Source organism: Lepisosteus platostomus, chromosome 6 (assembly GCF_059453375.1).
Source record: "Lepisosteus platostomus isolate fLepPlt1 chromosome 6, fLepPlt1.hap1, whole genome shotgun sequence".
Taxonomy (NCBI): domain Eukaryota; kingdom Metazoa; phylum Chordata; class Actinopteri; order Semionotiformes; family Lepisosteidae; genus Lepisosteus; species Lepisosteus platostomus.
This window is the reverse complement of record NC_142616.1, coordinates 50,404,083-50,428,853: the sequence shown is the minus strand read 5'-3', so window position 1 is coordinate 50,428,853 and position 24,771 is coordinate 50,404,083. Positions and strand designations below refer to the sequence as shown.

At 37.8% G+C, this 24,771-nt stretch overlaps 1 protein-coding gene across 3 annotated transcripts in view; it reads right to left on the bottom strand.

Moving 5' to 3' along the window:
• synpra (synaptoporin a) overlaps positions 1–24,771 on the bottom strand; it is a 100,956-nt gene that overhangs the window by 8,105 nt on the left and 68,080 nt on the right. For all 3 annotated transcript variants that reach the window (XM_088636220.1, XM_088636219.1, XM_088636221.1), the window contains 2 exons: positions 14,078–14,202; positions 638–836 (listed from right to left, as the gene is read on the bottom strand). In XM_088636220.1, the coding sequence (XP_088492346.1) occupies positions 638–836; positions 14,078–14,202 (324 nt within the window). The remainder of the gene's footprint in view (positions 1–637; positions 837–14,077; positions 14,203–24,771) is intronic.

Here is a 24,771-nt window from a genome sequence, read left to right as displayed (position 1 = left end):
TAAAAAAGGAAAGGAAATATATTCCAGTTTAACTGTATTGAAAAAAATAAACGTAAAACAAAATTAGCATTATAGTGTGCATATTTCTAATTAAATGAGATATACATTAATAAATTACAACGTGTCTAAAGATCCCACAAATGCTGACCCTTTAAATGACACATTTTTACACAAATAAAAATGACATTCTATGACATGTCAGCATACCATAAAGAGATGGTTGTCTGTATCTCTTCATTTGTTCTGTACTAGAAACAATTCTAGTTAGTTATGTAAGTATATTTTCCCTTTACACTGACTTGTTGAAGAGGAAAACTCATTTATCATAACTGCTGGGTACCGTAGAAAATCTCTTTCATCAGCAACTTGGCCAGCTAGTCATGGGTATCTGAATCAAAATACTCAGTATAAAATAACGATATACTATATAAAAGGGGATCCAAATCATCCACCACAGTATAACAAGTGTCAAGTGTTTGACATGTTATGAAAAAACAACACAACCACTGGGAAAATACATACAACATAAATCAGCAAATACATTTTTTTCTAGCTTAGTCAGTTTGTGCTACAACCAGTATTTCAAAGATTTTTCATCTGAGCATCAAAAAGACAGAGAGAATTACAATAGACTTACAATGAGTGGTCCTCTGTTGTTCTCTCGATACTTATTCTGGAAAAAAATGTACACGACGGTGGCCAGCAGGGAGTACAAAAAGGCGAAGACAGCGATGGTGACAAAAAACTCAGCCGATGAAGAATAGTCTCCTATCAGGAAAAGCCTTTCTCGCCTTTTGCCTTCGCATAAGGGGGCATCAAAATGAACCTGATGCAACCTGAAAAACAACAAGATGCTTATGTTAAGGGCATTTACAGTATGCACTGTACAGCAGAATTAAAGTAACTACACACTTTTTTATTATTTGCAAGGAGGAATTGTGAATTTACCATAAGTTAAGTTAATGCTACTTTTAACTCCCCCATTAGTCCAAATCAGAGAGCCCAATTCAAAAGTCACTTCACCTCTGCAACCCAAAGGGTAGCCAGGAGGGCTATGAATCTGTTTTTTTTTTTTCTCTCATTGTTTCCCAGCTGCCTCACTACCCCCAAATAAACATAATGTTTATGCTATGTGGGTGGAGTGATGGCTCTGTGGCTAAGGAGCTGCACCTGTGGCTGGAAGGTTGCTGGTTCAAATCCTGCAGCTGGCAGAGGAATCCTACTCTGTTGGGCTCCTGAGCAAGGCCCTTAACCCTAACTGCTCCAGGGGTGCTGTACAATTGCAGACCCTGTGCTCTGACCCCAGGCTCTCTCCCTATCTGTGTGTCTCATGGAAAGCAAGCTGGGGTATGTGAAAAGATAATTCCTAATGCAAGAAATTGTAAAGGGTTTATAAAGTGATGTTGTTATTATAATAAATAGGCACTTGTTGCTGAAACTGCTGAACCCAGTTGCACCAGACTGATCTTCTGCCTGCATGCCTCACTACACAGAGTGAGCAAAGGTCCTCACAACCAGGGAACCCACTGAGAATTCAATCGGCCTCCTCTATCAATACAATTTCATTAGGTGACTGAATAAAAATAAAATCAGTGCAAAACAAAATTCAGTAAAAAAAATCATACTGCAGTAGTTACAAGCAAATGATTTAAAACACTGTGCCCAAAATAAGTAATTTACTAATTTATTAATGAAATCCCTCTCCTACATTTGTGGAATACTTCTTTGCCCTGGCCTGTGGAACATCCATTTTAATCCATTTTCAATTTGTTTTTCCAGACAAGGGTCGCTGCACTAGTGAAATTTAAGATGTTCTATTGAATTAAAACGGATTTGAAGCACTTGTTTCAGGGTACTGGCACATACTGTACAGTATGTCTGCAGCTGAAAACACAATACTGTACAGTCCAGAACCTGAAACAACAAGCATTAACAGTTTTATGTGACACAATGGAAGATTTCTGAAAGCATGTACATGATCTATCTGTCACAATTACTGTTATTTCTTTCAACACATAAGCAGTTAGCACCTGAACTCAATTAAATTCCATTATTTCTAAGCCACTTATTTTATTTTGTTTTGTATTTTTAGTAAACAGGTATATGTTTCTTATTGTCTGCTGCAGCAAAAAGTTGACCGATACAAGATGAAATCAAACCTAGACAACCAGAAAAGTTAACTTATTTCTCTTCAGTAGACAAGGAAACTCTATAGGGTGTTCATTGCACAAGAAGCAAACATACAGTACATACATAAAGGAAGTAGAAACATTTTTATCAACTCCTACAGACACCCATGTACTGGCAATCTTGTAGTTTCTATGTTTTAATTGAAACTGAGTCTTGAGTTTTGATATTCTTTAGAAGTACTGTGTTTTAACCTTCCTGGTTAAAAATCCCTTGTCTGGTTAGATCCGTAAACCTCTAAACATCACAGATATTCTGTGACATTCTTCTGACTCATCAGATGAGCAGTTGTCTGGAAGTGTCACATGGAGCAACTGAGTTATGTTCAACACTTTCTGCAGAAATGAACTTCAAAGGGAGTCATGTTACCCACATCAGAAGCTCTCTCTGCTTTTCACAATAAGGTGTGATGTTTCCTCTAAAACACCTGGTTGAAGTCAAGACGGAAAGCAGCATTGAAAAGCAAGTCAATAAATATTCTGGCTCATCCATATGAGCCTGCGAGAGTTGCATTAGGCTTCTTGATTATGAGGTAAATACTGTACCTTGCAAATGTATTCAGATGGGTTTCACCTTTTGTTGCTTTAAAGCTTGCATCCATGACACTTTGAAACAGCAATTAATATTTGTTATATACACCACCTACTCCTCACTACACAAAAGCTACACTTCACATTCAAATGAAAAAACAAAAAGAAAGAAGTAAATGTTTAATTAATATCAAAGAAAAAATAAAAACTCATGATTGCATATGTATTTAAACCCTTTTACTGTGGCAAACCTAAATTAATTTAAGTGAACAAAATTACCTTAATGAATCAATCTTTTAGTTGAATGGTCTTTGTGTGCGATAATAGTGATTCATGTGATTTCAGAATAAGTTAATTGTCTCTGTAGGGTCCCTCAGTCAAATAAAGAATTCCAAGAAAATATTACATCATGAAGATCAAGGAACGTTCAAAACAACGCAGGGATTGTATGAAAGACACAGATCTGAAGAAAGGTATAAAACATTTCAAAGACCCTTAATATCTCTTTGAGCATGAAGAAGTAGATCATTAAGAAGTTGAAAGCACTCAGACACTGCTTAGATCCATACCGAGAAGCTGGGCAAGGAGGAAACTGGCTAGAAGTTCCACAGGGAGAAAATGTCCATGGGACAGAAATATCCTAGTCACACTCCACAAAGGAGGTTTGTATAGAACTGAAAAAAAAAACCTCAAATCTAATATGGGGTTTGCAACAAAATAAATACAGTATGTGAAAGTACAAACATAAGAAAAAATTGGTGTTGGTCCAAAGCATTGCACTTCAATCAAACCCAACATACAGTAAGGCATCACTGTCAACAACATCCCTACTGTAAAGCACGAGTGTGGAAATGTTAGAGTTGCACTTCTCATCAGCAGAGACTAGAAGTCTTGTCAAGATTTCTGGGAACAAAGATGGAAACAGTAAGGAGGAATTTTAGAAGAAAACGTACTTCAGACCTAAAAGTGGGATACAAATTCACCTTTCAGCAGGACAAAATACCCAAAGCACAAGATGAAAGCTACACTGGAGAGATCAAGAAATTGAATGTCCTTGAGTGCCCCAGTCAATTTAGGATTTGAATCCTATCGAGAGTCTGTTGAAAACTGCTGTCTCTAAGAGGTCCCCAAACACTGTAGCTTGAGAAAGCTTGAGCAAGTCTGCCAAGAAGAATGGACAAAAATTGCATGTCCAGGTCCGTGTGAAAAGTTCATGGAGACTTGCATATGTAATTCCTGTCAAAGGTTATGTCATTTACCAAACCACTTTATACCATACAGTGTCACAGGAAGCCAGAGCCTACCCGGCAATCAACCAGCGCAAGGCAGGTTACATCACAGGGCAAGTGCAAGCTAATCATACATGGGGACAATTTGGAGACCAAGGTAAAGGGAGGAAATTCCCTACTCTTATCAAGAAATGCCTAGGGATCGTGATATGCACTTGATAAGGGGATGAACACTGAGAGTCAGGACCTTGTTTTAACGTCTCATTCAAAAGACAGCACCCACTACAGTATAGTGTCCCTGCCACTATACCAGGGCATTAGGACCCACACAGACCACAGGGTGGACACCCCCTGCTGATCCCACTAACACAACTTCCAGCAGCAACCATAGCTTACCAGGAGGACTCCCATCCAGGTACTGACCAGGCTCAACCCCGCTTAGCTTCAGTGGGTTGCCAGTTGAGGGCTGCAAGGTGATATGGCTGCTGACTGGGTCTGATGCAATCAACATATTTCACTTTTTTGTCTTCAGTTTTTGATGACATTTACCGTAACATACAGCATCTTACAATTAGAAGGCTTCAGTCTGAGCATTCAAGTTCTGAATAAAATATGAAGATAAAAATCTATGTGCACCATTTCACAAAATGGGACACCCTAGGAAGGATCTGAATGAATGAAGTTTGCAAGGCACTATATTAAAATAAAATATAAAATAAATTAGCATCCACTCAGCCAAGTCCAAAGAAGAATAGCATCAACACAAACACAAACAAAATTAAATATTTTAAAAAATAATATTGTTTATTACTGTGAAGTACCGTTTCAGTAGGTTAGGTGTAACTATGTAGCAGGCTGATATAATTAGGAATCATATACTGTACAGTGGATATCAAAAGTCTAAACACCCTTATTGGTTGATATAAAGGCTGAAATCAAGACAAATCATGTCAGTCCTTTTTTCACCTATATTGTAAATATTGTAACCATCAATATTTAAGTGAAAACCAAATTGATCATTTTCAATGCCTTGGTTGCATACAGTAAGTGTGCACAACCTTTATAAAGGGAGTTGCAACTATTCAGATTTAACCAATCACATTCCATATCATGTAAGGTAATTTGCCTTAACCTGACATCAACTGAAGTGATTCCGATTAGCCCTAAATAAAATCAGCTGCGCCTGTAGGATTTCCCTGAAGGTTTCTTGGCTGCACAGTACTGAGATAACCATGACTCACAGGGAGATAACAGAAGATCTATGTGATTTTATTGTTGAAATGTACAGATTAGGAGAGGGATATAAAATAATTGAAGGCATTACATATACAGTATCATGGAACAATATGTAGACCATCATTGAGAAGTGCAGGAAATATGGCACCACCAGGACATTGCAAAGATTAGGATGTCCACCAGAAATGATGACCAGCAAGAAGAAAGCTCAATAGGGAGTCTACCAAGAGATCAACAGCAGCCTTAAAAGAGCTGCAGGAATTTATGGTAGTAACTGGCCACTCGCTGCATATTACAACCATTCTGTGTATTCTCCACAAGTCTGAGCTGTGGGGTAGGGTGGCAAGACAGAAGCCATTACTCATGAAAAAGAACATCCCAGCATGTAAAAAGTTTCCAATCTCCCAAAACCATGTGGGAAAATGTCTGATGTCTCACGAGACCAAGGTAAAATGTTTTTGCCTTAATTCCAAAAGGCAACACAGCTCATCACCCAGAGAACACAGTGCCTACTGTCAAGCATGGTGGTGGCAACATCATGATATGGGGCTGCTTGTCTTCAGTGGGGACAGGGACTCTGGTCAGGATGGAGGGGAAAATTAATAGCTCCAAATATCAAGATATTTTGTTATGAAATTCGCTACTCTCTGCCAGAAAACTGTATGTTAAAGAAAAATTAACATAAAGTTAAAGAAAAATTTAACCTTTCAACAAAACGATCCATAGCATACAGCCAAGTCAACCAAGGAATGGCTTAAACAAAGGAAGATCAATATCCTGGAATGGCCCAGTCAGAGCTCGGACTTCTATCCTATAGAATGTCTGTGGACTGACCTCAAGAGGGCTGTGCAGAGGAGATCCCATTGCAATTTGACTGAGCTTGAACTCTTCTGCAAAGAAAATTGGGATAAAATTGCAAAATCCAGGTGTACTAAGTTGATGGGAGACCTATCAAAACAGACTTACTGCTGTAATTAAAGCAAAAGATGCTTCCATGAAGTATTAGTTAAAAGGTGTGCATACTTACAGTATGCAACCAAGGCATTGAAAGTTTTTTATTTTGAATTATTTTTCCTAAAAGTGATCCATTTGTTTTTCACTTAAATATTGTTGGTTAAGATCTTATTAAAGGTGAAAAAAGATCTGACACGATTTGTCTCGACTTCAGTCTGTAACAAAAGCTGACATTTCAGTAAGGGTGTGTAGACTTTTGATATCCGCTGTATGTATTCTTCTAAATAAATAAATGGATGCAAGCACTCTAAGCATTTATTTTCAGTTACATACTTTCCTAACACAGTCAGGGAGTCTATTTAATTGATTTCAGTTTGACCCTGAGCTAAATTTGGTACTCCAAAATGTTCTTTAATGTCATCTTCATTTGACAGGAGACAGGAAAATCTTCAATAGCTATGCTTACATTCAGATGTGGTCAGAAAACAGTGGGGGCGAGACAGTACAAAGCAGCCCAGCTCTTTTAATTATGATCTAAAAGCAGACCAGAAAAAGCTTTATGTCCCATGGATAGGTCTGCAAATAAGGGTTCAATTTATGCTCGTAATAGGTATCAAAATTCACTTAAATCGAATGTCATCTTTTTAAAGAGTTTTTAAATTATTGCTTGAACACAAAGACTTCTGATGTTCTTATATTATAATGGACATAAGAAACACCAGCTGAAAGTGAAAAAATATATATTTTGACCACTTTGAGAAAGATTTTCCCAGTGAGATGCCAGAAGTTCTGTATCACTTTTAAAGTACTTCTTAATACTTCTTATGGCACAGATTGCTATACATTCTTTCATTCTCACTGTGCAATCAGGGACAATTTTTCCTTGGTTTTACTTAATATCAGATACTTAATATAATATAATAGATATCCTAAAATGTGTGAATAAAATGGTCTTTAACTAAGTCTTAGTCACAGTCTTCATTCAAAATATGTCAAATAAAGTGCTAATGAAGGCAACAAAAAGATATGAGTGAAAACAATTCGAAGAGCCTATAGATATACAGTAGCTTTGATTTACAACTGGCTAAAGTAATCCAGATTTTATCATGAAGACCAACACGAGAAAGAAACAAATATTCCACTGTGGTCAAAACAAAGAGCACATATAATAATATTCTTTGTTAAAACACATACACATTCATATGCCCTTTTTTCTGTTGTTTAAAGTTTAAACACAATAGTACACCACAAATGGGGGTTTCTCAGCATTTTGATTGGAAAAAAAAAGTTTTCCAATCAAAATGTCCTCTTACTATCTGTTATTGAACAACTTGTCTTTCTCTTTACTGAGCCAATGCAGTACAGTATATTACGATACTTCAACTACGACTTATTTCTCTCTAACATGTATCTGTAATATCAGAGCAGGGTATTTGACAGATTAAGGCTGATCTATTTTTAACCCTCCCCACAGCAGGTTTTCAGAAAAGCACGAAACCTTTGCACCTATATCAAAGATGTACTAAGAAATCCCCAAGTGAGTAGTTTAAATTTCAGTGGGAAGAGTTCTGCAATATTAGCATGGGGGTCTTAGAATCTTTGGCAATGAGCCCAAAATGGTCCTGGCAACCTTTTTATATATTACCTGCCACTTAACAGAAAATATGAAGCTCAATAATGTGCTTGGTGCCTGATCTTCAAGGGGATTCTAGATTTCTAGAAAGTAAAGGCTATTTATGTAAAGGCTCTTTTGAATTTATCAGTTTAAGCTGTTAGAAAAAGGGAAGACTCTAAGGCTTTGTACTAAATGACATTAAATTGAATTCCAAGGCCTGTAACTGTAAGTACCCCTTCCCTATCACCTCTTTTTAATATTTTTTTCAGTCTCTTGAAAAGAATACTTCTCTAGTGAACGTGAGTTGTTCTGTACTGCTCCACACACTTTGAACAACAGACTTAAAGCTAAGAAAACAGGGGCAAAATCTATTAACTTAAAAGAAATTTAAATCACCACTTTCATATTTCCAGGTACTGAAACCTGGTCAGACAGGAATATTTTTTTTTAATCCTTGGCTTCACTAAAAAAATACCTTTGCCATCACACTTATGCAATTTTGCCCCATGATCCCCATTTGCAATTTTGTTATCAACGATCATATTCATTTAGAAACACTTAATTCGGGCATTATAATCAAAAGATTGTGTGCTTCTTGATACAGTGTTTGATTATAGTATCCTATAAATCTTGTTACACTAACAATTGAGATGCTGCAGGGGGTGCGGTTATCATACAGGTTCTGGGAGGACAAAAGACACTCCCAGTCAGTAATGTAAATAATGTCACTATTTAATATATTAAGGGGAAAATAAAGCCTAGCTCATGGATGCAGAATCTACCTTTTTTTAGTTTTGTATCTAAATTTCAGGGGTAGGTATGCTGCTCTCAACATGCCAAAAGAAAAATTATCTCACTGTCTTTAACATTTTCAAAAAAGGAAAAAGGAAGCTTAGCCTAAATCCAGCTCCAACCTTCAGTTTCATCTGGTCTTGGTTTGTTGTGTCCTTCAGCTTCTTTCGGTTTTACTTTATTTTCCTATGCAGAACTTCAAACTCAAGACATCCAGTAAGCATCAGGTATACCTTTAATTTAGTTTGCTTAGCTCGCTCAGTATCTCTTCCCAGCTCATTTACATCCAACGTTAGCAGTTTCGGTATTCAGTATTCAGTATTCGGTATTCAGGCAGGCTGCTGTGGTTTACAGCACAGCAGTGTATTAGTCCTCTGTTTCAGATCATAGTGTGTTCTTATCTTTCTCTTAGCATATCTGCAACCGATTTATACTGTCTGGAACAAGGTGTGCACCTGTTCCCGAAATGTCCGGTTTCTTTCTGTGGCTATCACAATACAGTCAAAAACATCACTAAAATCCATGACATGCTCTTGAAAGTATCGCCCATCTGCTACTACACCCCTAGAAGCATCACACAGTTCAGAACATAAGAAAACTAAGAAATGAGGGGAGACCCTGCCCATCATGCTACTTGTTCAATCCCATTATGTGGGATGATTCCAGGGAGTGTAATGTTGCGCTACTGAGGTGGGAGACTCGGAGTGCATTTCAGGAGTATTAAAACCCACTATGTTGAGCAAGCAGGTGGCTGAGTTTGGGAGCCTGCAAACATCACACAGAAAATGCATAAAGCTTGCTACTGAGATCAGAGGGGTGTGGGGAACAAACACTCCGGGATCAGGGAGCAGGCCGCTTGCAGATTGGTGAAGCAGAGCGTGGTGCAGGCAAACAGTCCAGATTTGTAGTCTGATACAAGCAAAGGCTCGCAACTGGGGAGACACTGTAGGAGACAAAGTCAATGGCGCATCCAGGAATCATGAGTCCATGTTCAAAGCCAGAGACAGACTGTATGGTCATAAACGGACTTCAAGTGCTCTGAGTCTCGAGGTTGATTAATTTTCTGTGACAGATGAGGAAGGGAGCTAGGTAGATGATGTCATCACCAGCGGCCGCGCCACAACTAACTCATACCGCAATTCAGGAGCCATGGCGAACATGACAGGGAGAAGTTATTATTTGAAGTACGGGATGTACGGCTCACTAATTTGGAGTTATGTTACCAGACAGCTGTGCTGAGGGTTCCCAGGAGTAGCTAGTGCACAGCTGAATAGTTAACCAAAGGGGTACTGAAATCAAGTGAACTAAAGAGTTTTCTGCTTGCTGCATACCAGTGGCTACCTTTGCTAGTTCAATGCCTACGACTGTATGGCTCTTTCTCTGGTACCATGTGGGTTCACTGCCCAAAACAGTTATGCTGCTTCTCATTCTGGGAGAATGACATTAAAAAGCAGATAACAGTGCCTGTACCTGACACAATTTATGTTACTGTCACGAACAGTTCTTTCCGGGCCCTATGCGGACGACACGATCCGGAAGGTGAAGAAACAATAGGGAAAAATATCATGCAGGAGTGGGTCAGGAGACGGGGGGCGTGTCCAAGGTGAGCAGAAGTGAGTCCGGGGCGAACAATCCAAGCATAAATCCAAAAGGGAAATCCAATACGGGAGGCAGAGTCCAAGACCAGGGGATCCATCCAAAGTAATTAAAAACCAGAACCGGGTCGGGACCGGCGGGGCAGGGAATCAGGAACAGGAAACTAAAACCATAACGGAGCCAAACGCGGCAGGACCCCGGGCTCTCACGAAACGGGATTCAATGAGAAGCCTCGGGCAAACGCCTGCGTCTGGCTTTAAAGGTGGAACTAAAGAGGGGCTGGAATAAGGAACAGGTGTGGGGAATGGGACAGAACAAGGAAGGGCTGGAGCACCCTTATGAGGAGGAGTAACGATCGTGACAGTTACCTTCTTCTCTCCTGCTATACAGTACAGTAAGTTAAGTGTGTATCAAATGGGAAAAATAATTAAAATTTGAACTTTACAAAAATTGCAAGAATGCGTTAATAAAGTTTATCATAAAAAGGGTTTCAACAACTACTGTGACCTATATATACAGTCTTTCAACAGACTGTAAGAATGACTGCTATTATCCCCTCATGACAGCTGATGAAGGAATATGTAAATGTGAACACACAGGGCTTTTCATTTAAGACAAAGAATATATTAACCTATTTCATAATGCCGACCCATCTCTAAATGTCAAGCACCCTGAAGTTTAAGTCAAGACTCACTACTCACTGCTCTGGTGAGAATGGAAATTAAAATTGCTTCTGTTAATAACAGCTCTGCTGCGGGACACTTTCAAGCAAATTGTGCATCTCTAGGCATTTAAAGAGAAATGAAGGGCACTAACATCACTGCAAATAATCCCAAAATGAGAAGCACACTTATTTTTAGATGAAGCAAAACCAGTGCCGGGACCACTGTGCAGTCTCTTCAGATTCACTGAAGATACATTTCTGTGCCAGTGTAGAGATGATTAAAGTGTTTATGGTGATGACTGCACATATTTCAAAAACTGAGCTCTACTTAACTCTATCCTCATATACTTTGCCTTGTAAAAGTATGGAGACCCGTACAATGTTTTCACTTTTTGTTGCTTTAAATTTTATAGGCATGACACTTTGAAATAGCTATTATTTTTTGTTACTGTATATACACAACCAAATGCACAGATTCAAAACAAGAAAAGAAAGAAGTAAATAGATATACTATACTATATAGAAAAATGAATATAGAATATAGAACCATGATTATTGAAATACTATGAATGAAAATAGAAAAGTCAAGATACCATCGTTTTCATATTCTTTGCTGTGGCAAGCCTAAATTAATTTAGGTACAGTACAGTACATGCAATTACAGTATTGAGCCACACTTTTAGCTGAGGAGCCTCTGTCTGTGTGCAATAGTGGTCAAATTTCAGAATAAGTACACCTGTCACTGTGCAGTTCCTTGGTCAGGTAAATGAATTTCAAGCAAAGATTCAACCATGATGACTAAGGAGATTTCAAAGCAAGATGAACAGCAGAAATCAGGAGAAGGGTACAATAAATATAAGTCTCTAATTATTCCTGTGAACAGTCATCTCAAACATCAAGAAATGGAAGATGCATCATACCACCCAGCCCCTGCGAGATCAGGCTATCCCTGCAAAATGAGTAGCCAGGCAAAGAGGAAACTACTGAGAGACACTGGAGGGAACGACAACTTTGAAAGAACTACACAGTTCAGTGGCTGAGACATGAGAAATTGTGCATCAGTCAGCAATATCCAGAATCCTTCACATACAGTTACTAGCCTTATGTGGTAGGGTGGCAAGAAGAAAACTATTACTAAAAATAAGCTATTTAATATCCTACATGGAGTTTGCCACAAAGCTGATCCTGGAAAAATGTGGAAAAATATGTTGAGGTCACAAGTGACCCAAGTGGAACTTTTTGTTCTGTATCCCAAGCACTACATTTGGCACAGACACCACACAGCACATCTCCCAGTCAAAATCACATCTACAGTCAAGCATGGTGGTGGCCGCATCAGGAAACGAGAATGCTTCTCCTCAGACGGAACTAGAAACCTAGTGAAAAGCAAAACTAAAACATGATACTGCCCCCCCCCCATGCTTGGCAGTGGAGATGATGTTGCACTATATTGGGTTTGCAGCCGATTTGCTTGACATTTAGACAAAAAAGTTCAAATTTTGTCATGTGTGACCACAACTCTTTATGCCACATGTTGGCAGTATCATTTAGGTGCTGTGTTTAAAACCCCATGCTGGATTCAAGATGTTTTTTTAGTTTCATAAAAGCCTCTTTGTGATTGGGATATTTTTGACTCGTGAACATTTTCTCCCATCTCAGTCACTGAATTCTGTAACTCCTCCATGTCCAGATTTTCAGTTTGGAGGGACAGCCTGATCTAGGCAGTGTCTGGGTGCCTTAAATTTCATAATTAATACTTTACCATGCTGAAACAGATATTAATGGTCTTTGACATTTTTCAAATCTACTCCTGATCTGTGCTTTTATAGAACTTTATTCCTGAGTTGTTTTGAGAGCTCCTTTGATTTCATGGTTGAATCATACCTGACTGAGGGATCTTACAGGAGTCTTGTGCAATCATGTGAACAACTATTATTGTACACAAACAGAGGCTACACAACTAGTTGAGTGGCTCATTATGGTAATTTTGTGCACCTAAATTAATTTAATTTTGGCATAGCAAAAGGTTTGAAAGCTAACACAATCACAATTTTCCCTTTGTGATCTCCTCCTTGAAAGAAACCTGGGTATTGACTTCAACAGCATGGCTTGCTTGCTTGTTCCAGACACACCCATTTGGGTGAAGAAGTGCCTTGCATTATTGTTCTAAATGCACTTGCATGCAGTTTCCGCCTGAGCCCTGTAGATCATGTTTCACAGTTCATTCAGCAGAAATACACTGGCTTTGAGGAGTCTGAATACTTGTATCAGGTACCTTCATGATCTTCTCTGTTCAAGCCTGAAAAGGTTCACTTCCTTCAGTCTATCAGTAGAAGACATTCCCTGGTTACCCTTCCCTGGACTGATTCCAGAGCACAGATAACTTTTCTATCGGGACTTACAAATGTGTTATACATTTCTAACATAAAATCCCTTGATTTAAATTATACACTTAACTATATATCCTAGCATTTTATTTGCTTCTCCACATTGTGTGAAAGATGTAAATGATGTATCAACATAAACACCATAGTCTTTACTCTCTTCCCAGCAGTTCCCATTTTGTAATAATAATTTATTTTTACTACCTGTACACAATGCCTTGTCCACCTTAAATCCACTATATCTTTTCCCAGTTGTGTATTTTATTTACATCTCTTTGAGTTTCATTTGCAGCTTCTACAGTAGATCATTGATATAAATCAAGAGCAGTGGTCCTAGTACTGCTCCCTGCAGTACTCCATTAATTACCTCAACCCAGTTTTAGTACTCACCTCATACCTGTACCCTCTGATTTCTATTTAATAATCAGTTCTCAAGCCAAACACTAGCTTTTCCATGAATGCCTATTGAGTCAGTAATATGGTTGTATAATAAACATTATTTGCTACTTCAAAATGTCATCACTGCACACTTTAAAGCAACTAAATGTGAAAACCTTGCAAGGGTCTGAATAATTTTGTAATGCACTGTAGATGCTTCAGCAGTTAGCAGAGTAGCCAGACAAGACTATAAATTGAAAATACAGAAATTAACAGCAGTAAAATTACTATGAAAAAAGAGTGGTTGGCTCCAGACTGCATAGTGTCTGTAAGGCACTGCTCTGTCAGTAACTTTTTAACCACTTTTTAGACGGCTACAGAATGGTATTTCAGCCAATCTTTAACCATTCTGAATGATACAGGCGAGATATTTTTAAAGAATATTAAGAGAAAAACTCATTTTGTACCAAAAACGAGATTGAAATGAACATGCCCATAGCTGATCTCCTTACCTGAAAGGATAAGCAAACTCGATGCCAATGCTCAGGTTGCTGTCCGTCTTGTTTACACAGTCTACACTGACCTGCAGCTGGCCGGAGTACCCACCGCATGTTGCAAATGCAAAAATTGCAAAAAGCTGTAAAACAAACACAAATAATTTAAATGTTTTTTTCCCATTTATTCACAGGGGTGAGTTACAAAGTGTAAGCGGACTCCTCCTACGCACACACATTAAAACCACCCACTCATCTTTTAACACATCACTGGCACCACAGCTCCGACCTGGTGGCTTAATGCTGATGAAAGGAGAGGAACTACCCCTACTGACAGCACTACAAGCCTGCAAGTGTCCAGGAGGCCACAGGGCTCTATGTTTCCCCGAGTGTTGATAGAGACACAACTATCTGCTTGTGCGTTCCTGCTTGCAGAGTCCTGATCACATTACTTTAAACCTGAAATTCCCAGATCACACAGCTCACCCTGCACTCAGTGAGAGCCTTTGCTGGCTGTTTTTGGACGCACTGTTTGTATTTAATGATATTCAGAAGGTACATCCAGTACACCCAGTTTTTGGCTACACTGTTTGTCTTTACTTTTCCACCTTTGGTCAGTTGAAAATCTTGTAACTTGAACATTTTGGTTCATGCCACATATTTAAAACTCACCCCACCATTGCTACAGTAGGTTAAGATCTGAAAGCTAATCCTAGTTGATATGATACTGCTAAGCCCAGGTAGTGGCAGCTTGCAGCGATCATGGTTATCCTGTAGCTCTCAGGATGGGGTTGGGCCGCCTTTTGGAATGTCCTTCCCTTTACCAGTCAGACAACCAATCATCCAATTAATCTATTTTCACTAACTCCCTATTTAATCCTAAAACACCATCGAGTAAGCACTCCGTCACTGAGCTACCAGTGGCAGTACCGCTCTTGGTGCACTCCCCACTGGATGTGCTAGCACACTCTTGAAGGATCGTGGATCCTGGAACCTGTCTAAAACTCAAAGAACGAATGCTTAACCAGTGTTGTCTGCACTTCTACAGCCACGCAGCCTGCTATAAGTTAGTGCACATACAATTATGATATCTTAAGTGTCATGCTAATTTAGTCATTACGTGATCAGAAATGTGATAAGAGTGTCCATGGTTTTCACAGTGTTTGCACATTGTTGCATTTCATAGCTGTTCATTTGCAAGTACAAAGTGTAGTTATGGTACACTCCTATCCACGCTGAAGCATTATTAAACATACTTCACATTCATTTAACCTATTTTCCCCACTTGTACATTATGTTAAGGTCATGGAACCCTGATGAAATAAAGCAGATTTGTACTGTAGCTCTGGCTAGTTAACGTTCTCCCAGTGTGTGTATCTCAGTAGTGTGGGTGGAGTTGGACTACTGAAGCTCTGCAGGAGAGAGGAGATGTAAGAGAGGGGCCCCCTGGGAGCTAATGGACTTGTAGAGAACAGGGGTCTCTCCCACACCTGGGAAGCCTCTTTCCCCTGAAGTCACTGCCCTGGACAAGCATGGGCTCCCACAATCTTTGAGTCCAAACGCTGACGGGGGCTGAGCTTGGCAGGTGCTTGCTTTTGCTCTGTTATGTTCCAGCATGTCTCAAAATAATAAAAGCAATAAAGATGACAGAACCTGGGCCCTTAGTTTTACTCCAGTCTGTGTCTTAAGTACCATTTGTCCTGAACTAAAGAAACAAGATTTGCTACAGTAACAATAAAACATGGTTTAATAAAACAGGAAACGAAGCAAAGGCTCAACACAGTGAGATTCCTATGCCTATTAGACCTTGAATAGTGGCTGTGCCACAGAGGATTGCATAGCTATCCATAGTAATTAACCAATGGATCAATTATCTTTAAACATATCAAACAACTGAGGCTGTCTGACATCTGGTGGCAATGTGTCACCACAGCAGATTAAAGTCTTGCAAACTTTTGAGGAAATCTGACTAACCTTCTTAGTTATAGTAGCCAAAAGGTTACGCCAGCTAATCTGTCTAAAACATAGTACTGTACTTTACCAATTATACATCTGAAAAAAAACAAAAGGAAAGACTCAATTGAAACACAAATCTCATGATGAAAACTATGCATGGGATTTGAAAGAAAAATAAACTTAAATGCCAAATAACAACAAAGCTAAACCACGTTTGTAGGTAGACTTAGACATGAAAGTTTCCACAGAAGTGGATTTGAGAGAGGAAGATATAGCAAAGTATTCCATTCAGAGGCTCCATCTTACTCAAAAGAGTTCTTGAAACATCTAAATCCTAAGTCAATATATTGATGTTACCATAACTAAAAGTTCATTTAATACTACTGTACGCTCAAGGTTAAAATACAGTTAGTCAATGTGCTTCTACTGTTAACATATGTTAGGGTATGAAAGGGAGCAAATCAAAACAGTATCAAAGCAAACTACAAAGCAATGCATCTATCCCTCAATACCTTAAGTAGGGCAGGAAGGAGTGCTGATGAGCAGGCTGGAGGCAAAAAGATGATTCTCACAACAGCACTCAGAGGGCTGAGATTTACTGTGTAAGTACAAATACATTTCAGATCTTTCTCTTACAGCTTTAGGGGAAAAAGTGGCACTTGACAGGGGAAGATATTGTATTATTGATATTAAAGATGCAGTTTTTTTTCATTACCTGCAAAACCCACAGAGGCCATTAGAACTGATAGCTGGAAAGATTTTTTTTGGCACTGTTCTTGCTAAGAACAAAGCACATAAAACAAACCAAAACAAGACAGATTACACTTCAGAAACTATTATTAAACTGCATCAGGGCAATAATCCATTCATTTTATTAGAACTGTCTTCTTGGTCTCTGGAATTTAAATTCCAAAGGTCTAGCAGTGTTCTGTATTTCACCTATTCTCAGAAACTGTTGGGAAAATGCACCTTAAATAACAAAGGTAATCTAACTAATTATATTGTATTTTATATAATCTAACTATTGAAATATGATATTTTATTCAAAAACATACTATGTTTGCTTAACTATTATTAAAAGAAAGACCTTCATTCTCATATTCAGAAATACTGACAGAAACACATTAGAAAAACATTTCCACTTCAGTACTGAGTTAAAAAAATAAAGAGCAAGATATACATCAGATAAACTCATAAACCTGCAGCTTTTCAATCCTGTAATCATCCAAGATGTTTGGAGAAAACTCCCAGAACTTTCCCTTCGTATGAAAATGAACTTTGATATGACCAACAGGTAAAACAGGAAGAAAACAAATAAGAAGCTTGTATTGCTTTCCTTTGCTTGACTGTTCCCAGTGCCAGCACCTTTCCACAGTTTGATATCCATAGGGAAGAGAGAAAATTTAAAGAGAATTCCTCTAGAGATGATGCATTGCTCTCTTGATTAATCAATTCTGCCTTGACACAGTCCCTGCTCTATGTCCTGAAAGAAAAAGAAACAGTTTCCCTGCTGTTGCATGAAAGAAACTGGATAGGTCAGTTACAGAAAAGAGCAACACAATGCAATTGCAAAAATATAACCATGTCCATTAAAGTACAAAAGTGAAATAACCTGTAAACCTGACACGTGCCTTTCTTTAACAGTTCTATGGACCTGTAGCTGTTGCCCAAGAAGTCTTGTGTATCTGGTAGCACAGGGTGAGCTTGCAAGGTGGTATGAGCAGCATTGAAAGTGACATCAATTAAAAGCCCAGATGTCTTTCCAATCGATGCATTTCCCTCTGAGAATGCTATTAGCTTTGAGATAAAAGGGCATGCATGGCACAGATTTTTTTTTCAGGTGAGGAACAGAAATAGACACCAGTGCAAATTAAATGTGAGTCAGTGAGACAACAGTCACAGCTTGGTTGTAGGAAGGCTGTGCCCTGCGCCACACTGTAATCAGATGAAGGAAAATGACCAAAATGATTAATATGAGAAGCCCTAAATTAGGACATGATTATAAGTATTTGGGCCAAACACACATGAATGCAAGGAAGAGGTGGAACACCTACCATCTGTCAAGATTTCAATGCAACCCCTTACATTTAGCTTTGTAGATTTAAGAGAAACAAAACATCACGATCAGAATTTAATAATAACGTGACTGGAATCTAATACATACAAATTAGACTGAACAACAAAAGGTTCATTTTCATTCTGAAAACTATCTCCTGCAAACTGCTAAATAAACAGAGACGCACTAGAAAGCCAACAAATGGTGTTTTTTTCCAATACACAATTTTTTGTCTTACCTTTCAGTATACAAAATTAATGTATCACCCCAGTAAGCTACAAAATCTGCATTATGTACTTTTAAACTCAAAAGTCTTGAACTACTGTATCTGAAGTTCAATCCTTAGAAGAATTAGGTACTAGCCACCAAGTCTAGATGGGTCAAATGACTTCCTTTTGTTTGTAACCTTTCTTATGTTCTTATGAATTGAACTGTGGTTGGTCCAGTGACAGGAAGACCCGTACACACTGGTTTTACAAATATTTTCTCTATAGACCCCCATTGACTACTGAAGTGAAGGCAGAATTGCAAACTAATTCCTGCCTTTCTTTATGTTAATGTGAACATAATGAGGATTTAATACCATGTCATTAAACTAGTGCTATTATAATTTGGTGCTCTGAGAACAGGTAATTTGGAGCACTGTTTTTTTTTAAAGTAATACTACAAAACCCCACTGACATTTCTGAAAGCTATGGGATCATATTTTGCTTAATGTAATTGAATAACAACTTGTATCAGTGCACAAGTACTTAAATGATCAAGATAGAAACTTCTGAAGAAAATTCCAACCAGTACAATCCTTCTTTTCTGTAAGCCTACATATTTGAGTTGAAGTGGAGATTCACTGCTCACTGGAGTGAGAACAGCCTTGGCTGACTGATGTCCACCTTTTTTGGTGTTCTGATAAACAATTCAGATGCGGTAGGCCTCATTTAGCAAAAATGAGCACCTGTATCAATACATTAATTTTTCAGTGTCATAAAAAAGCAGATTCAGAGGAGAATCTTGGTCCTTAATCCTGCTCAGTGCTGGCTCCAAATGACAGAAAATTGTGTGCTAGTGCATCAGCACATTTGGAACATTTCTAAATCTGACTCTAAATGAAAATCAAGTAAAATTTTGTTTTACAAAATGAAGCCTAATGGAAATAAAGAAATATATTTTTAAACAACCCTCTGCACTCCCCATTTTTAAAATGTTGCTGTGGCTCAGTGCTGCCAATTAAATCCGACAAGGGCTTTCCAAACACTGCTACCCTTTATTACAAATATTGCAAAACCTGACTGCTAATTGGATTGGACAGTTCAAATGTATTACCTGTATGTTGTACAGGAAAGTACTTTTGATTAACCAGACAGAAATAGTGCCAAAAGTATAATTGTTTTCCATTAACATCATAACATGAGTACCATTTTTTCCAATATCAACATCCTAGCCCTGAAGCCATCAAGGTATGTCAACAGCTTTTGAACACAGAAACCTGAAAGTACACTATTAACCTTCTTATAGTCAATTATGGGGGAAAATGCTTAACTTCTTAAACGAAAGCACACACTGTAATAACATAACCACCTTTGAAACTATTTCACTTTTCTGATTATATAAAATACTGACATGCAAATTGATGCTGTATGATTATGGCTTAAGAGAAAAGTAAATATATAAGTTCATTTTCTATTCCAGTTGAGTGCAATTATCCATTTTTAAAAGAATTTGGACCGATTGTGTTGCTCCATTAGTGGTTTAGGGTTTATTGAACTCTCAGTCTGTTTAGCTTTTATCTGCTTCACAGAAAGCAAAGTCTTTATTGGTCTGTTCATGTTTGCTACCAGGTTGGTTTCCTTCTCTCCTGTCTAGTTCTAGTTCACCATGTTGGTTGGCTCTATAGTGTAAATTTCCATCCTCATTCTCATGATGACTTACTTTTACTTGCAAACTAAATGTGACATAGAAGAATACGATATGAGTAGCCGGTATTACACTTTGGATGCAATCTCGTTTAGAACTCAACTTCAGTTATAAGACTGAAATCATCTTATTTGGTTTTCCTAGAAACATCCATGAAGATCAAATCGTGAATGGTGTTTAAACCTGTGTTCCTTAATTGACATAATGTATGTACAGAAATTGACAAAAAGTGAGTAAATGATGGATACCAAGTGTATATTTTGGATGATAACAGAGCATTTAGGCCATACTGGTCACACATTGTGACCCCATGCCCTTTTATGCAACTTTATATTGATAGGTATTTCTATTTTTTTTGTCCACATATCATAACTTATAACTAAACAATGTCAAAATACACTAAAATAATCTTCTTTTTGTGGAAGATACTTGATGTGATAGGATACAGGATGAGGCATGGGAATAACAGTGTTTGCTGTTTTAAACTCCAGGTCTGTTCTTGTCTGGAGTCATGTGGAAAAGTGTTCTGATCTGCAGCAGGAGTAGATTTGTAGGCATGATACAAGATTATTTAACTAAAGACATTTGCAAGCAGGGATCCAGTGTTTATGATTTTTTGGCTTTCTTTTAAAAAAATGAAGACTATGTAATTACTGACCTTCTTGGGGGCTTCCATAAACTGGTTTTACCCCAGCAGCTCTCGAGTTTGAAGGCCTCACAACCATTTGCACACCAAAGACAAACATGAACTCATAAGGTCCCTGTATATTAAGATAAATAAGATAAAAAAATGTCCCTTCTTAATAAACCTGTACTTGTTATGCTCTATAGCTATAGAGAGGTGTCTTGGTTGAGGAAAACAAAGCAAATTGAAGAAGGAGGGTAAAAACAATAAAATGGCAGTACCTCACAACCCCCATTGATGACAGGCAGATGTTGCAGTAGTAAATTACACCAATTACATTCAGAGATGGAGTCACTGAGCAGGTCTTTTAAAAAAAAAAAAACATCATCCAGAAAACCTTCTCCTGTCATGGTTTTTTTTTCTTTTGGGAATTTGTGGCAGCTCTGTGAGAGTAATTGTCATGAAAAGCTGATGGTTTTGTTACCCATTTGTGAAAATTAAGCACTTTGATAGGCCAACATCAATCTTTGATAGGCCAAATGTACTCCTAAACCTTTCTCTTATTACTCCCTTGTTTTAACTGACTTTAGTCTGAAATTCTTGCATACGGTTCCATCCATATGAAGAAAATTAAAAAAGGCATTTTTTTAATATGTGTATTTGGTGTAACTGAGTATATTCTTTGCTTCCCATTATGACATTGTTATTAATTAGTCAAGATGTACATTTATCCTCCCATCCATTTTCTAACCACTTTATCCCACACAGGGCTACTTTGCAGTGAGACCCTATCCCAACCAGTCCATCACAGTGCACACATGCACAAGCACTCACTCATACCAGGGCCAGTTTTCCCAGAAGTCAATTAATTGACCAGTTTATTTGGAAACTGAAGCATCCAGCAAAAACCCTTGTGACAACAGGGAGAACATACAAACTCCATGCAGATAGCATCTCATGTCTATAATTGAACCCAGGGCTCCAACTTTGCAAGGCAGCAATACTATGTGCCAACGTGCCTCTTATCTTCATTTATGTATATTATAAATAATAGATGCTTATTATGTAACCCCTTCTATCATTTCTAGTCTATTGACCTCTAGAATTAGTGGGGCACTTCAGCATTTGGTCTGAGATTTCTTAACATTCAATCTCTATGGCTGAGATCAGGAGCTGCCGACTGTCTCTGTAATGTAATCAAATGGCCTCAACAGACCCAGGACTGCAGTCAACCAATCTGCAGTGCTTTGAAGCTCTCAAGAGCTCCCTAAAATACAGACAATTGAAGTGTATCAAGTTAAGGCACAAACACGATCAATTTAATAAAATAATTCTGCTCATTATTCCTAGAAAGTCTGCATCGTTTCTGAAGCCTATTTTTAAACCCTGAAAGACTATATTTCACATTGCCGTACATCGTGATGGTTCATATACCTGCACCACACAAAAAGACAAAAGAAAGATAAAGCTTCATTGAAGTGGTCAGTTGGTGTGTGGAGATGATTGAAATCAATTATTTATGAAGGAGATTAGATATATTTCATGGTTGTATTTTGAAAAAACCCAACCCCAAAAAGAGGGAAACCATTGATTTTTATTATCAACCCTTATTTTGAAATAAAACAAGTATCTCAATATCCAAAGGGAAAAGAAATTGTATTCTTCTATCCTTCTATCCTATCACTAACACAGTAAATATTTAAACAGCATGTAAGCCACAAGTTATATAAGTTCAATATGGCCCAAGAGTGCCTCAGAATATGAACAACAGTCTTCTCCAGCAATATCAAATCTCCAGTCTCACTGGACCTCATTTAACTGTGCTGGGATTGCATATTAATTGTATATTAAACTTTTTTGATATAATTACAGTTACTCCTAACATTTATTCAGGTAGGATTTGATAAAAATCAATTCCTGCACTGCCCTGTGACTTTTTGTCTGCTGGAGAAGAATGGAAAGAAGCAGGGATTTCAGGGATATACTGCACTATATTATTTGTAGCGCTTTCTTGCATGTGTAAAAAAAAGTTTACAACAAAAAGGTCCACTGTTTAAACACTGCTCTTTAGCGTATTCCTGATGTAAAAGTAGATACTGAATTTGAGTCACACTAAGCACTTTCTCCTTCTGTAAAGAGTCGTGTCAGAAACAATTTTGTCCTTTTGACCATGGATTGGCAGTTCTGCTGCATGGCAGGTTTGAGGTCTCTTCATAGCACCACTGCTTGAAGGAAGTTGTCAAACCGGTCCAATTAAGCCAATAATGAGCTAACGTAGGTCGTTAATGGCTGAGATGGAAAGAACTGCACACACACTGGCCTTCCAGGATTTGGACAGCCACACTGCCTTAGGATCAGGTAATGGTTTTGTCTCTAATTAAAAACATTTATATTTGACAAAAAACAAAAATACTGCATGTCTTTTTAATCTGTAATCCAGGCTTTTAAATGTTTCAGGATAAGCAGGGATCAATTTCAAGTAAAAACACGAAGAATTAATTCTCTTTGAACTCAGTTTCCTATTTTCGGGACCCCCCTCGCCTATTAAATGAAACACGCCTTTTCTTTTATGAAGACCACTCAGCTGCATTCACTGCACCACGATATTTGGACAAAAGCGAAGCCCGGCAGTCTCAGATGAGAGTAATACCTCTGGGAATTTCACTTAACTGCCAAAGTTGACATCAGTGCCTGATAGACAAAATAGACCTGCGGGAAAGGGATATATATAAGGGTTACAGACAGTGATTTTTCTTATAATCAAGAGTCTCAAGAGAATATAAATTCTCAGAAGTGTTACTTAATGTTTAACAACACCAAATTCACATGAAAATCAATAAAATAGTACTGTAGCTTTAAATGCCAGCCTATACATAGATGTACAACAGTATCAAGCCCCCCTTTCTAATTTCAATTGCAACTATGTACAGTAACACCCTACTAAAGAAAATATGAGAAACTACTGGGCTCTAACTGTGAAATATTTTACGCTAGTGTCAGGCATAAAAGACGCAGAACCCATGGGTTACATAATGTGTGCTAGATGAAGACGCAGCTCGTTAAAATTCTTTTAATGAGTGTGACTTAATCAGAATGTGACAGAGCAGAGACGGTTTTATTGATCAAATTGCCATTTCTGACTTCTTCAAAAATCCTTGTTTTTTTTGGCATCTACAAGTTTTGGCATCTAAAATTACCTTCAAATATACACACCCCAAAGAAAAAAATGCTTATTATAAAAATGGGGAATCTTATGACATGAATTAATTATAAAAAAATGGTAATACAGTATTATTGTACTTTACCATATGATTTCATATTGCTTTGGCAAGGAAAGACATTTTTTTGGAAATAAATACGTTGTTGTAATGTACTTTTATAATATCCATTTACCCTTTGAAGTAAGAAACACTCTGCATTTACAGCTAAACTTTCTCAGCTTTATTCAATATACATCCTGCTCTTGATAATTCCATTACCCACTGCAGACGATATTTATGGAAATCATAAGACATTCTGTAGCATAACCCTTTGCTACACATAGTCCTTTTATTTTTTAGATAATCACATACAGTATATTGACTTTGATGTACCTAAAGGCACAATGAATGAAGTTAGTTATTAAATGCCATGCTAAAGGGAAAAGGAAGGAGCAAAAGATTACAGTCACAGGTTCACCTAGAATACTCTATATGAATTTAGAATCAGTCATTTTTGTACCTCAAACACAAAAGGCAATTATTATTTAATTCACTTTCTGGTAGCATCTGCTCTCACAAGTAAACAGAGAGAAAGAAGAGATGACAATAACATTTGCCTGCTGTATCTAGTTAATCTCCATTTCTAACCGTTTCCCAAACCTGGAAAAGACATAGCCTTGTAAAGACATAGCCTGGGAAAGACATAGCCAATAAAGCTCTTTCCCACATTTTGACTACAATGACCCTTTGTCTAAAAGACATTCAATGTACAGAAAAGCTACAGGGAACTGAATTTCTTTAGTCTTGATACTATGAATATAAAATAAAGATTAATATAATACGAAGGGGCTAGACAAAAGTACTCAGATCCTTGATTGTTTTCACAAACTGAATAATACAACAAGATCAACAATGAAACATTTGTCAAAGGGCACAGGTGGAAATCAAGAGGAGCACACCTAAA